Source organism: Epinephelus lanceolatus, chromosome 8 (genome assembly GCF_041903045.1).
Source record: "Epinephelus lanceolatus isolate andai-2023 chromosome 8, ASM4190304v1, whole genome shotgun sequence".
In the NCBI taxonomy this organism is placed as follows: Eukaryota; Metazoa; Chordata; class Actinopteri; order Perciformes; family Serranidae; genus Epinephelus; species Epinephelus lanceolatus.
Window position 1 is genome coordinate 46,686,028 of NC_135741.1, and position 15,543 is coordinate 46,701,570.

Below are 15,543 nucleotides of genomic sequence, written 5' to 3' on the forward strand. Positions count from 1 at the left end.
CCGGTCTCACAGTATGGGGGGCTGGATAGTATTAAACACACTTGAAAAGTCAAGGAAAAGGATCCTCACACAACATCCCGGCTCCTCCAAGTAGGTGTAGGCCCTACTACTGTAAAGAACCGCATCTTCCACTCCCATGTGCTCCTGATAGGCAAACTGGAGGGGGTCCACAGCATCAGTGACCTCTGACTCCAGGAAACGGAGGACCAGGTGCTCCAGGGTCTTCATAATGTGTGATGTTAAGACCACCGGTCGGGAGTCATTTAACTCGGCCGGGGGGTCAGACAGGTAGGGTGGGGCATTGTTATTGAGGGCTTTGTATCTTATGAGGAGGATTTTGAAGTTGGTTTCTGGGGGATGGGGGGCTAGTGGAGCTTATGGAGAATGGGCTGATGTGATCCCTAGTGGGAGAGGGGGTGAGTAGCCGAGCAGCAGAGTTCTGGATACACTGGAGCTTATTGAGGGTTTTTGAAGATGAGCCATAGAGTAGACTGTTGCAGTAGTCCAGACAGGAGGTGATGAGGGTTTCTGCAGCTGAGGAGGAGAGAGATGGACGGAGGTGGGCGATGTTCTTGAGGTGAAAGGAGGCAGTTTTGGTGATGTGTTTAATGTGCTAGTCGAAGGAGAGGAATTGATCAAAAATGAGCCGTTGATGTCGAGGGTGAAGTTATGGGTGTATTTGGCTTTTGGTCCAGTGATGATCATTTCAGATTTGTCGCAGTTTAATTTAAGGAAGTTGGTTTGAAGCCAGGATTTTATTTCGGTGGTGCAGTTTGTCAGGGCTGAGTGGGTGGCAGTGGAGATTGTCTTGGTGGAGATGAGGAGCTGGATATCATTGGCGAAGCAGTGGACCCGGAGACCATGACGACGGATCATTCAATTCAACCTTTATTTGAATTCAGAGGATCATTGCTTTATTCTGATGCAGCTTTGTAACAAGTGTGGGGATATGATGCTTAAAAGTGAGTTTTTGATCCAGCCATATACCAAGATATTTATATTCTGGAACCCTTTCAATATTTTGACCATCCTGGGTCCTGATGCCCAACGGCATGTCGATGTCAACGATGTATGGTCAACAGTGTCAAACGCTTTGGAATGATCAATAAAAAGTGCAGCACAGTGTTTCCACTTATCAATATCAGAAATAACATCATTTAAAACCATGGTAGAAGCAGTGATAGTACTATGTTGGGCTCTAAAGCCAGATTGATTTGGACTCAACACCGAATTTCTGAGAGAAACAATTTGAACTGCTCATTTACAAGAGGTTCCAGTATTTTAGCAAGGCAGGGTAGTTTGAAAATCGGTCGATAATTATTTAAATCATTTTTATCACCGCCTTTATGCAGTGGGAGTTTAAAAGATAAGTAAGCTGTTCTGTAATAAAAGGGGCACAGAGCTTTAAAAATAAGGATCTAGTTTGTCCTTCCCAGTTGCTGACCTACAATCGATGGACTGTAGTGCCTTCCTAACAGTAGAGGGAGTAACAGTCTGAAGAGTGAAATGAGGAGAGGCAGAGGTAGTAGAAGAGGGAGTGGATGCCGGATAAGCCGGCAAGATTAAATGACTTATCATGAGATGAATTAATTTTCAGAATAATAAATTCAAAACAGTGGGGCATAGAAACAGCACTCAGAATCGAGACAGGGAAGCTAGATCTGACAAATACAGCAACACCACCTCCTCTGCCAATCCTGTTGATTCTATAAAGATTATAATTTTGGAGGGAAACCTCAGAGTCAGGAATACTTTTCTTAAGCCAGGATTCAGTCAAAACCTAAATATCAGGGTCAGACTGTTGTACAAGAATCTTTAGATGTTCTAATTGTCTGCAGAGACTTCTAATTTTTAGATGTAAGATCCCCAGGCCTTTTCTGGCCTTAAACAAAGCAGGGTTTAACAGTGCAAGCTTAGGGGGTTCCAATATCGGGGCTGGTAAAAGAAAAGAAAAGACACCTGGGGTGACGACCATGGATGAGCTGGGATGAATAAATGTAGGCTTAATGCAGATCAGATTGTTATAATTTGGGGCTGGTCTATAAATAGAGACCCTTTTATTTGATCTTGGGTTAGTGATAACAGAAATCAGTGAGCCTTGACAATTAATAGGTTGTGAGGGGAGGACCAGTGAAAGTGGTACTGCCACAGGAAGCTGGCAGGGGGCGCTGTGGTCACTAATAGCGTCCAGAAGTGAGGGGGGAGAGAACGTGGGTGAGTGCATACAGTTGGATGTGTGTACTGTCAGTTAAGCTGAGGTGGGTGACAGGACTTCACAAGCAGATTGATATTAATTGATAAGAGCTGTGATCCTTCTTGATTAGGATGCAGGCCGCCCCTGCCAAACAACCGAGGTCTGCCCAGGAAGGTGGGAAAGTTGTCCGCTAAGGAAACATTTCTGCTTAGACAGTAACCCTTCAGCCACAAGTGGAGTTGGTGGAGATAGCTGGTGGTGACGTCACCGAAACGAAGTGGGGGAAGCGGGCCGGAAATAATTACCTGCTTCCCAGTGTCCAGCAGGCAGTCCATCAGGTGGACAAAGTCTTTCTTTAGAAGCTCCAACTTTTCTTGTTTTAGGTCATTTATGCCAGCTTCGACAACCACTGTGGAGGCAGAGGTGTGCTGGGCTGTAGCCTGCAGGGCGGCAGATGTAATATCCCTGATGGTGGCAACAGGGTGGCAAAAGGTCTGACCGTCACGTATGCCACATGTCTGACCATGGAGGACCCCACAGTCAACACAGAGGGAGGGCGCTGTACCTGGGCACGGACCCCTGACCTCCTGGGGGTGTGTCGGTGGTGCGATGGAGCCTGCTAGATGACCCACATGTCGCTGGACCCCATCCGCTCCAAGTGCAGATGATGGGGGGGTGCCAGGCCGGGGACCCGGCCATTTGTCTGATGGACCAAGGGGGAACAGGTACAGGATGAAGAGGAGGGGACTGAGAACTGAACCTTGGGGGACACCTTGGGGGAGGAGAGCAGTGGGGGATATGCAGTTATTGATGGAAATGAACTGAAGTCTGTCAGAGAGATATGATTTAAACCAGTTGAGAGCAGTGCCAGTGATGTTAAAGACGGTTTCAAGTCGGGTGAGAAGGATGGAGTGATTGGTGTTGAAGGTGGAACTGAGGTTGAGGAGGATGAGGATATTGATGTTTTCAGCATCAGAGGGGAGAAGGAGGTCATTATGATTTTAAGGAGGGCAGTTTCAGTACTATGGTTTGATCGAAATCCAGATTGGAATGTTTCGTACATGTCATTGACAAAGAGGTTTTAATTCAGTTGGGAGGCTACAGCACGTTCCAGTAGTTTGGACAGAAAGGGTAGTTTGGAGATTGGCCTGAAGTTATTTGGGATGTCAGGGTTGAGTCCAGGTCTTTTTAGAATGGGGATGACAGCAGCGATTTTGAGAGATGGTGGGACGATGCCAATAGACAGTGAGGAGGTTATTTTTGTGGTGATTAGTGGGGAAAGAGCTGGAAAGCAGACCTTGACAAAGCATGAGGTGATGGGGTCCAGTGTGCAGGTGGCAGTAATGATGCCATGAGAACCGATACTTGCGATACCTTTCGATTCCAAGATGAAAAAAACCTGGCCATACTAATTTTTTTGAAAAACCGGAAGAACCGATACCAGCGTAAGAATTGGTGCTATGACTCTTCCGGAACTGATGGGGGCAGTATATGCCATATAGCGTTACAGTCCATGCCTACATGCAACTACACATGGCAGCAGCTCCCTGCTAAAGCCCACATTCAGAACCAGTCCACCGGGCCACACTTCAGGCCAGAAAATAGATCTGCTAGCAATATATGCAGTTTTAAACACCACTTTCTTTATTAATTGCTTTTAACTCATTCCGAATTGCTTCTGAACTGTCCGTGATCCGTGCAGAGCTTTGTCCGGACTCCGGACATCTCCCTCTCTCCCCCAGCCCCTCCCCTGGGAGAGAGTCTGGTGGTCTCCTATGAGCCAAGCCTTTGAGACGTACAACACTCCCTTAAATGTCATTCAGTTCATCAAAAAATATCCCAATTAAAATCAGTAGCATAATAAGCAGGTATGTTCCATGTTATTTTGTTTAATTTCGACAACACAGAGAACAGCTTGAACAAGCTGTGTGAGCTAACGATCAGGGATTTCACTCTCAGCAGTACATGACTGCGCTTGTGTGTCTACTTCCGAAACATGGCAGTTGGGGTGCGTTTGATTTTTTGTACTGGGATGTTGGATTTTTCCACAACTGGACCACAGATGTCAAAAAAAACACCATTTGCACCGGGAAAGGACAAACAATTAATGAAACCAACAAAATTCCACACATTCTTGTGGTTGGCTCAAACACTGTCAGCGTGATTTAAATAGTAAATATTTAAATAGTTTATTGAGTTTGTTGCGGATGTTGATCAGTGTTTTTTACAACAAAAAATAGGTAAAGAGGAAAAGAGAAAAAGAAAAAATATAAGTAATATCAATCTGTTAATAATGTTATTTTATATGCAGATATTTTAAAGTATTTCTTGTTTAAGTACATGGGATCTTAGGATTTTATTATTTTTTTTACTGTGGTATCGACTTCGGTATTGAGAATCGTGTAATTTTACTGGTATCTGCACCGACTACTTAATTTTTGGAGGAGAGAGTGAGGTTGTAGTAGTCTGTGAGGTCTGAGGGGCTTTGAAGGTCAATGAAGGGAGAAGTGGATATTTTTTTCAGAGAGGGAGGATGAGAGGGAGGTGGGAAGAAGGGAGTTTAGTTTACGGAAGGTGATTGTGCGTTTTTGCTTTGGCAGTGGGGTGGGAATGTCAATTGACATGGTGATGGCTAAGTGGTCAGACGTGGTGAGGTGGGAACCAGAAAGATGATGCAAGGTGAGTAGAGTGGAGCAAACAAGGTCCAGAGTGTGACAACAGTTATGGGTGGGAAAATTGACATGTTGAATGAAATTAAAGCAGTTGAGTCTGTGGTTGCAGAGGAGTTTGTGGAGTCAATGTGGATATTGTAATCATCAAGAAGGAGGATTGTGGGGGAGAAAGAACAGAGCTGGGTCAGAAAGTCAGAAAAGTCGGTGAGGAATGATGGGTGAGATTTGGGGGGCGGTAGACAACTGTCATGACCAACTGTGAGTGGCTGGAGAGTTTAAATACCAGATGTTCAAATGAAGGAGCAGATGAGATGGAGATTAGACTGGTTTTGATTCCCTGTCTGTGTAAGCCCTCAGTGCGTGGTTTGTCAATGCATGAGTTTCTATTGGGTGCAGTGAGTGATAGATAATCCAGTGGATGTTGCCAGGTTTCAGTAAGACAGAGAAAGTCCAGTTTATTATCCAGAATGAATTCATGTAGGATGTGGCTTTTGTTATTGAGGGACCAGGTATTAAACAGAATGAGCTTCATATTGCTTTGCATGGTATGTTGGAAACTTTCCTGCTGCTGGATGACTGTGACGACGGCTAGCGGGGAGCTAGCTAGCGAGCTAGCCACGGCTAACAACAATGTCGCCAGCTTTCAGTGTTAACCCACCGGAGAGCAGTCCATGCCAGAGAAAGGCTATCCATGGCTGGACAGGTGGTGATGTCCAGGAGTGGGTTGCAAGCAGCAGTGGATGAGCTGGTTAGATTAAACCGGGAGGATAAAGTAAAGAGCAGAGGTGAGCTGGCGGATCAGCGAAACAAAGCCTGTATTTCAGGTGTGTCAGCAGGTAGGTAAACACAGCAACTAAACACAGCGATTGGTGATCCAGGTAGTGGTTTGTAGAATCAAAAGAGAAATAGAGCTTACCAGGCTAGTCGGCCAAAAGGTTGCTCTTAGTACTGAGAAAAAATAGGATTTATCCTGATGGAGAAGCAGCAAACAAACAATGCCATTGCCCTCTCACATCCGGGTCACATCAATGCATAACAAATGCATAATAGAAGAGGAAGCTGGTAATAAAATGTCAGAATCTACAGAGCTGTTAAGTTGTCCACTATGGTACCAGTTTGCCGCTAGGTAACCATAGCTAACTTGCTTGTCGATTGTTTGGTCTGGGACGTAATAGGTCAACCAGAAAATGGTCCAATACTAACAAGCTCATTTTAGCGAATATCTCAGACCCAGATTAACGTCCCCTTATGGATTGTGACAAAGAATAGAGAACATAGAATAACCTTCTCCCTAAATTTGTTAACAGTTATTATTATCAACAAATACATTTAGTTGTGTGATCAGTCTCCTAAGTTATAGAAGTCTGTAAAATCTGTCACCACCACTCAAAGAAACAACGTTCTAGGTTATTTCAAACCATGTAGTACTCATAGATTTTCTCATTTTCTCCTGATACTTTTTTGAATAGCAGCAGATTCCTGTATTTGAAACATAACTCTTATCTACAGGTTTTGGCTATCAGTCAGAGCTGGAGCTGAGGGTGGCAGAGGCTGCTAGGAGGCAGTACAACAAGCTGAAGATGCAGACCAAGGCAGAGATCAGACAAACCATTGATCAGCTACTCGTGGGAGAGTTTATTGTAAGAGAGATTCATTGGATAGTGACATGCTGATGACTGACAGTTGAATCGTATCTAAAAACTACTGATGTTTTTGCTTTGTAGGAAAACAGTAAGCGTTGGACCATGAAATTGGACATCTGTGCACCCCAGGTTATTTTCCCTGATGACTTCCAGTCGGAGGACCCAATGCTAGTTGTTGTTGATTTAGGAAGGATTCTCCTTACAAACTCTCAAGGTAAAACAGGCATCCATTTTACCAAATAGATAAAAAGGACATTATTCCCAAATATCTTTACTGTTTTGCCGAATGAGGTTTCTAACTCAGCTCAAACCTGTTGTCGTTCATTTTCTTTGAAGATGAGACTAAGGCCAGCTCAAAAGCTACTCAACCTGAAAGGGAAGACATGAGTGATGATGAGTACCAGACACCACTTGCCACCCCACCAGAGTCTCCACCACCTGAAGTGGACGTGCCTTTAAAAGAACAGCTCAAAGGCCCTGAACTTGCCAGCCTCAGATCCCCTGAAAATACACAGGCCTACAGCCGAAAGCTTTATGAAAAATACTCCTTGTCCTTTAAGGACCTGCAGATAATGGTTGGTCGCTATAAGGACAACTGGAAACACCTTCAAGAGAGTGAGGTAGGACCTACTCATGTGGTGGAGAAGTTTAATGTGCTGCTGCAGCTTGAGCAGAGACTGCGCTACACATCAGACCCCCAGCTCCCCGGGGCTGTGCTGTCAGGAACTCTACCAGACCTCAAGGTACATATCAACCTTGAGAAGATGACCGCCCTGAGGAGTTGTCTGGCTAGGCTAAGCAGTCCATCTGTGAGTGAAGGGGACAAAAGCCAAGAGAGAGGCCCAGGTATAAGGTCCCCTGACCCCCTTACCCTTCGCCATGACAAGATCTTTCAGAGGGAGGATAGCTCCTGGAAGCTGCAAGGTTCAGCTAAGAACCTGACCCAGAGTGTGATGACTTTAGAGCAGCACACACGTGAAGTCCTGGTGGAATCCCGTCTGCTATTAGCTGAATTCAACATCAACTACATGCAGCTTGGTGTAGAAAGTGATGGCCGCTATATATCTGTTCTCAAGGTATTTGGCACAAATGCTCATTTTGTCAAGCGACCGTATGATGCTGAAGTGTCTCTGACTGTCCATGGTCTTCTGCTGGTGGACACCTTACAGACCTATGGCTCAGACTTCGACCTCCTTGTGGCTTCTCATAAGAATCTCAGTTTTGACATACCCACAGGTAGCCTCCGAGAGAGCCAGGCTTCATCCCCTGTGTCGTCTGATGGTAGGTCTCCTGAGCATCAAGGTCTTAGTGAGACATCCTCTGTCATGCCCATGGATAGACTCTCACCCTTCAGTTCCTTTTTCAAAGACCAGGAGGCCCTAATTAAGCTTGAGTACCAGTTTGTGAGCTCGGACTGCCCCTCCATGAACCTGGACAGCTCTCTTCAGGTGACAAGCATGCAGGTCAATAACTTGGACATAATTCTCAACCCTGAGACCATGGTGGAGCTACTAAAGTTCCTCCAAAAGTCTTTCCCCAAAGAAGAAAGCACCTCATCAGTGCAGCAACATCCAACACAGCCTTGCAGCGAGGAAGAGGAGGGGACATATCAGGCCACCTATGACCAGAGCAAAGAACTGACTGTGGAGATCCACCGTCTTAACCTGCTTCTCCTTCGGACCGTGTCCACGGGCACTGTCCTGGGTACTGAGAAGAAAGGGTTGAAGATTGCCACAGCCAGCATAACTGGCACAAAGGTCAATGTGTCAATGGGCAGCCGGTTGGACATCAATGGTTCACTTGGGTCCATGCAGTTGGTGGACCTGACCCAGGAAGGAGGTCGAAGCCAATTTGTGGTCAGCATTGGTTGTGTTGAGGAGAGTTCCTCAACTCTTGGTGGATTAACATTCCTTGCTGACACAGGAGATTCTCCCTCAGAGGCTTTGAATTTTTGCCTCACAGAGGAATCCCAAGGGGAGTGTTCCTTGCAACTTCACATGGCATCCTTGCACTACAACCACTCAGCCAAGTTCCTGAAGGAGCTGGGTCTATCTGCCAATGAGGTAGAGGACAATTTCCGCTCTATGCTGAAAAGTGCTGCCACCAAAGTGTCAACCGTTCTAGCCACCAAGACCGCAGAGTACAGCGGTATGGTTTCGCTCTTTGAGACTCCCTCACGGAGAACTCGAACTCAGAGTCAGAGCTGGGCTTATCCATTTGAGGATGAGGAAGATCTTCCAATGGAGGAACCTGAATCCACCTTGGACACATTCTTGGTGAAGCTGACTCTTAATATCAGCATTGAATCACCAGTTGTGTCTATTCCCCGTAAACCTGGACACCCTGAGCTATTAGTAGGTCACCTGGGAAGCATAATCATCCAGAATTTTGTAACTGGGCAAGACTCTGAAGGAGAGAGGTTGCAGGTGTTGGTGAAGGATATTCGACTCTATTCAGTCAACATGGGTCATTTGGTTTTGAAGAGGGCATCCAGAGGAGATAAGGCTGGCAGCATGTCACCATCTCGCAATGGGAGCATCAACCAGGACGAACCACAGTTCACGCGTCATGACTTCTTTGAGTCCCTTAGCCGAGGAAAAGGTGAGGATGTTACAAATTTAGTGATCAGTAATGCAGATCATGCAAGTTTACGTTTTATATGCAGCTTGTGGCACAAACTTCCATAACTATTTTTTTTTCTCAGCTTTCCATATACTCAAAGACACTACAATACTGTTCACCCTGGAGAAAGTTCCTATCGGTGAAGACATCCAGTTTACCTTCCTCACCGTAGAGGAGCCCTGCAGGAGCACAGGGTTACTGAGAATCAAGGGCAAATTTGTCAACCCCGTTCAGGTATACATCACATTATACTGTAAATTCTTAAATGTAAAATGGTATTTAAGTAATGTCCATGACTCACATACCAGCAGTATTTATACTGTGGCAAACTTGAACAACAATTCCATCAGTACATCAGAATCGGGTCATACTCTCACTCAACTGCTCCGTTACTCTTTATAACACAAATAGTGTTGTCATTCACATCCATTCAATTCGAACCTCCTCTACTTAACCATTCTAAATATTATGGAGCTTTTTTCCTATCTTTATTCAAGAGAGTGGTATATCAGTTTGAGAGCATTATTTATTGATTTCAGGTTCAGATTTTGGAATATTGTCCCTCAAAACCCTGCCCTTGAACTCAAATAGCCTCTGCTTGCGCTTAGATCTACTCTGTTTCTGCTCAGACTGTGTGCTCGCAGTCAGATACAATGTTGCTTTCACAGATTTCCTGCTTCAGCTTCAGCTCTTCTCCTCGCGCTCAAGTTGCTTTTGTGCGCTCGTGGAATTTCTGCTTTCAGATTTCTGCCCTGCTCTAGGATTTTTTTGTGTATATATACACATATATATGTGTGTGTGTGTGTGTGTGTGTGTGTATATATATATATATGTATGTATGTATGTGCATATATGTATGTATGTATGTGTATATATATATATATATATATATATATATAAACAACAAAAGATTATTTATTTGGCCTTTTGCTTAAGGACAGCATGAAGTGGGGGAAAAGAGAATGGGGGAATGACACGGGCCGCAGGCAGGGCTTGAGCCCTCTACCACTGCAGCAAGGTGGCGCCTCTGTGCATGGGGCCTATGCATGCTACATACAGACTACACTCCTACACCAGGTGATTAAAATGGCAGTAATAGGGACGTCAGTAGCTTAGTGGATAGTGCTGATGCCCTTATTACTGCTGTTTTCTTCAACTGGTGTAGGAGTGTAGTCTTCATTACTATCCCCACTGTCACTAAGACAGCTGTCGTCTCTTTCGACTGGTGGAACCCTTGTTTGAAGTCCACCTGGTTGCTTCCTATAGAACACTGATGCATTCATTTTGTTGTGTTTTACGAAAAAGCACAGAACTTGCATTTATATCCCAGCATGCTATTTTTATAATGATTATAGAAATTTTCTAGAGTGGCATTTCCCAAAGAAAATGCACGTGAGTGCTGAAATCCATCTTAATACAGCATTAATTATATGCTGCCATCATGGCCAAATGTAGCCGTTATGGATGAATCTAGTGTAAAAAACATTTTCGTCACATGAAGTCTATTCCAATATGTCAGCTGTAGAAGCAAACAATAAGCTGGTACGTATTTTTATCTTAGCACAACTTACCTCATATTGGACAATTTCTCCAAATTTGCAGCCTCCACGCGCAGTGGTTGTTAGCCAAAGCGTTAGCTTCCATGAACCGGATGTAGTTCTCCCTCCGACCGGTCTTACAAGAAACCAGTGCTTGCAAAAGGTTACTAGGTACATATTGAATATGCACAAACTAGCATTGGGGCAATACATACGCTATCTCGGCTGCAGTCTGAATGGAAGCAGTATGATGCAAATTCGCGACAATCAGCGTCATTTCAAAAGTTGTAAAGAAAGCAAGGGAAGAACAAAAAACAATAAAGCCCTGGAGGGCCGGAGTGGATGAACCTAGTTAAAGACTACCTGCCCTGATGGGACGCTCTAAAACTAAAGCGAGCGCGCCTGCAGGGAGGCAGGGATTATTTCTATGGTCAACAATAAACCTGGCATTCTATTGGTTGGGGGATTTTGAAAGGGTTGTTACACAGAAAAATCCAAGCACAAGGCAGAAATCTGAGAGCAGAAATTCCACGAGTGCACAGAAGTTTCTGAGCAGAAACAGAGTAGATCTAAGTGCAAGCAGAGGCTATAGGGAATAGGCTATAGGGAATGGGCACAGTGACGTCACCATGGATGTCGCCGTAGTTGAGTCGCATCAAGTGGAGAAAGCGAGGGAAAAGATGTTAAGATGCCAGAAAGGAAAGGGAATTTACCGGGATACATTGAACCACGGGGGTTGCCGGACGAAGAAGGGGTGAAGAAAATTTCAGACATCCAAGATAAAAATGCATGTTTATTGAACGATAACGAATATACAAACACACGACAACTCCCCATACACATTCCTAACATCTGTGCCTATGAGGTGAGTACATTACATGTTTGATTTAAACGTTTATGGAGACGTGAATCGGTCTAGACCGGGAACCCCCAAACGAAAAACGGGGTTTGTTTTCAAGACGTTTTGGTCCAAGGCTAGGTCCAAACCATTTATAGCGTTCATTTTCTCCGTATACTGGTCCCTGGCTTCGTGGTTCAAAGTATCCCGGTAAATTCCCTTTCCTTTCTGGCATCTTAACATCTTTTCCCTCGCTTTCTCCACTCGATGCGACTCAACTACCGCGTTTGTTTACTGCTGCCCGTAGCCATCAACATGGCGGCGACGTCCATGGTGACGTCACTGTGCCCATTCTTTATTTGGGTGCGAAGGGGTTTTGAGGGACAATATTCCAAAATCTGAACGTGAAATCAATAAATAATGCTCTCAAACTGATAAACCACTCTCTTGAATAAAGACAGGAAAAAAGCTCCATAAAATATCTGTTTAATGCACAATATTAGATTTTTTGCCAATATCCTAAATGCTAATACGTAACAACTCATTTGACAAGATAACCCATATTGATACAGCCACCTGTTTTTAACTGATTTTTCATAACGACAAGACTATTATGAAATATCATGATATTATTTTCGGGCCATATTGCCCACCCTAGAGGACAGCTCAGACCCTTCAGCCATGGTGCTAAATGCTAGACGTGGGGAAAGAGTGGGAAGAGCCACCCTTATTATGAATGTGCTGTATACATGCCCAAAGAATGTTCCTTAAACCTGAGTATCACCATCATATCACACATCTTAATCAGAAAATAGCACCTTCAGACAAAGGCCTATCCAAACAGAATATGCTGTTTAGGTGATGTGTTTTAAGTTCAAAATATTGTCATATTATTTATATTCAGAATAACTGTGCAGTATTAGTGTGCATGTAACAGGGTGTTTGCGGGGGTTTAAAAAGTAATAAAGGTTAATAAATCAAACGTCGGAAAATTAAGGCCCTTAAAAAGTATTAAAAAGTCTTAATCGCGATTTTATGAAATATTAAATTTTCTTGGCATTCAAGCTTTGACATAAAGTATCCATGAATGTATAATTTATTTTCCTCCTTGCGACTATTACAAACAACAATGTGTAGGTAGGCACACTCAGACTGCCACTCGGGGCCGTGCGCGTACCTGTGCGACATCACGCGACAGCGCACGTCCAGGCGACAAACAGAGGAGCAAAAGACAATAAAAAATCCATTTCATCTTATCTGAGTTCTGTTGTATGTTTGTGCTCCATAGATTTAATTTCAAACTACAACTTGTTAGTAAGTTAAATATGCGTTGCTGCTAACGACAGCTTGAAGTGGCGATGAGGACTTAAGGTTTTTTTTGGAAGGTCTTAAAAAAGTCTTAAAAAGGTATTGAAATTAACCTCAGGATTCCTGCATATACCCTTATGTAAGCATGGTCAAAGTGGGTGTGCAGAACCAGAACAACATTTTGGATGAGGGGTTACTGACTGATTATCAATTGTTTCAATATTTGGTACTCTGATTTTAGGTGTTCCTGTGCAAGCCTGTGTATGAGCAAGTCCTCCAGACACTGGACAGTTTGTCCCTGATTGAGGAGCAATGTGTCACACCCAGCCAACTGCCCACACCACCTCCACCAACTCCTTCCTCCACCAGACCTCACCGTTTTCCTGACCCCCAGGGAGGGCTTTTTGCAAGGGACCCTTCCCATATCAGCTTTTCCCACTCGTCTCTTTCCTCTCAATTGCCTCTACAGTCTCACAAACCTGCTCTTCACACCTCATTCACTCAGCTAAAAGTCACCCTACACGTGGCAGAATTGCAGGTCCAGCTCAGTGCTGACCTGACCCAGGGCTCTCAGGGCTTGGTCAGTCTGCGCTTCCAAGATCTGGAGGGAGACTTCACTAAAGACCACCCTCATCTACTGGCAGTTCAGCTGGCTCTGCGCTCACTGCTAATGGAGGACCTCCTGGAGCAGAACCCTGAATCTAAGTACAAACATTTGATGGTGTCTCGCGGAGCTCCTAAGCCCTCCATCTTCAGCCCGAAGGAGTACCTTTCCCAGAGCTGTCCGTCACCATCCAATGCCCTGTACCCAGATATGCCCCGCTCACTGCCTGCACACATGGAGGAGGCCCAGAATGTCTTCCAGCTCTACCAGAGGCATCCCAGCACGCCATCAGCTAGCAGTCGCAAATCAAAGAGGGACCCGGCCTGTCCTAGCACTCCACCTCCCTCTCCTACCCACAATACACAGTCCCCTCAGCTGCCCCCAGACTTTGATGACTCCTTAGTTCATATCAATGTGCTGCTGGTGGACCAGAACCACCCAGAGTTCAAAACACGCTATGGCAGAGTGGGACGAAGCGTGGATGTTGACTTTAACTGCCTGGATGTTTTGATCACACTACAGACATGGGTGGTTATCCTGGACTTCTTTGGTATTGGCTCCACAGCCAATAATCATGCAGTCAAGGTGGCGGCTCTGTCACCTCAGCCTGAGCCAGGACATCCTCTCTATGAGCCAGACATCAGTGAGGAGGACACAACAGAGGCTGTCAACACTAAAGTGGACCTGAAGGTGGGTCATTGGACCTGTTGCATCTTGTTGAAATGTCTGAGCTGTCCAACTGATATCACTCAAGTTAGAAGGCTTACTTACATATTCATGTACAGTAGGAGCAAATGCTTTAGACACTATATGAGAAAAAGTACTGTTATTTCTTTTCTTTTTTTGTTAATATTTTTATTAGGAGTTAAGGCACATTAGAACAGGAACCAATGTCATATTTACATTGAGCATCACGTCACATCCATATCACAATTAAAAATATAAACATATTGATACAATAGAAATACTGTGCATCTCGATGAATGAAGAGCAAGGCATACAGTCTTCCTCCTAGGATGTTTTCTCACTTTTGTGGCCCACGAGAACGTAATCGGGCAAAACAAGAAACAATACACAATTCGAGAAAGAATAATAAATAAATAAATAACTAAGGATACTAGTGTGTAATAATTGAATAAGTGAGTAAGTGTTTAAGCTACTCAGTATGAAATAAAATAAAAAGAATAAAACATATGGGTTAAACTGCAGGATGAAGCATGACATTTGTCGCAATTGTTGGTGACACTGGGATAGATTTGTGACAGTTGAGCTTTGGAAAAATGGACTCTAAACAGAACTTTAAACTGTATAAGTGTGAGACGGGCACAGGTTAAGCTTGTGTAAATTTTTTCAAGAGCAGTGTCCCACCAGTCTTCCTCCAAGTTCAGACCCAGTTCTCGTTCCCAAGCAGCCTTGACTTTAGTAACTGGTGAGGAATCAAAAGACAGAATTTCATTATGAACTTTAAAGATGAGTGACTTTTGAAGAAGGTCGTGGCTAAGAAGCTCCTCCCACTGTAGGCTCGGTGGTGAGGAGGGAAAAACTGGAAACAAAGCTTTAGCACAGCGTCTAATTTGAAAGTATCAAAAAAGGATGAGAGGGAGGGAGATGAAGTTCTCCTGAGAGATCCATAAAGCTGCGAAAAATACCATCCTTGTTAAAGTCATTAAAACATATCAGGCCATTATTATGCCATGCAAAAAACGTTGAATCTGTAAGCGCAGGTCGAAACAAATGATTCCTCAGTAAAGGAGCTAAAGTAGATGCTGACTTAAATTTGAAGTGCCTCCTAAATTGATACCAAATTTTAAGTGTGGAACTAACCACTTCGTTATTTGTAAAGCCAGAGAGGTTGGATGGAAAAGAAGAGGTAAGTAAAGCAGTTAGAGAGGATGAAACATGACTGCACCTCTAAGTGACACCATGGCGAATCCATTGATTTGAACCAAAACAAAATTTTGTGGATATGTGCTGCCCAATAATACAGTTGGAAATTTGGAAGTGACAAAGCACCGTTGAATTTACATCTCTTAAGTGTGCGGATCCTGGGTGCCTTTCCGCACCATAAGAAGTCAGAAATAGTTTGATCAATTGTTTAAAAAAAATGCTTTGGCAGTAAAGGTG

At 44.2% G+C, this 15,543-nt stretch overlaps 1 protein-coding gene across 7 annotated transcripts in view; it reads left to right on the forward strand.

Moving 5' to 3' along the window:
- vps13d (vacuolar protein sorting 13 homolog D) overlaps positions 1–15,543 on the forward strand; it is a 268,286-nt gene that overhangs the window by 102,403 nt on the left and 150,340 nt on the right. For all 7 annotated transcript variants that reach the window (XM_033628067.2, XM_078170383.1, XM_078170380.1 and 4 more), the window contains 5 exons: positions 6,376–6,506; positions 6,591–6,723; positions 6,846–9,110; positions 9,214–9,365; positions 13,057–14,109. In XM_033628067.2, the coding sequence (XP_033483958.1) occupies positions 6,376–6,506; positions 6,591–6,723; positions 6,846–9,110; positions 9,214–9,365; positions 13,057–14,109 (3,734 nt within the window). The remainder of the gene's footprint in view (positions 1–6,375; positions 6,507–6,590; positions 6,724–6,845; positions 9,111–9,213; positions 9,366–13,056; positions 14,110–15,543) is intronic.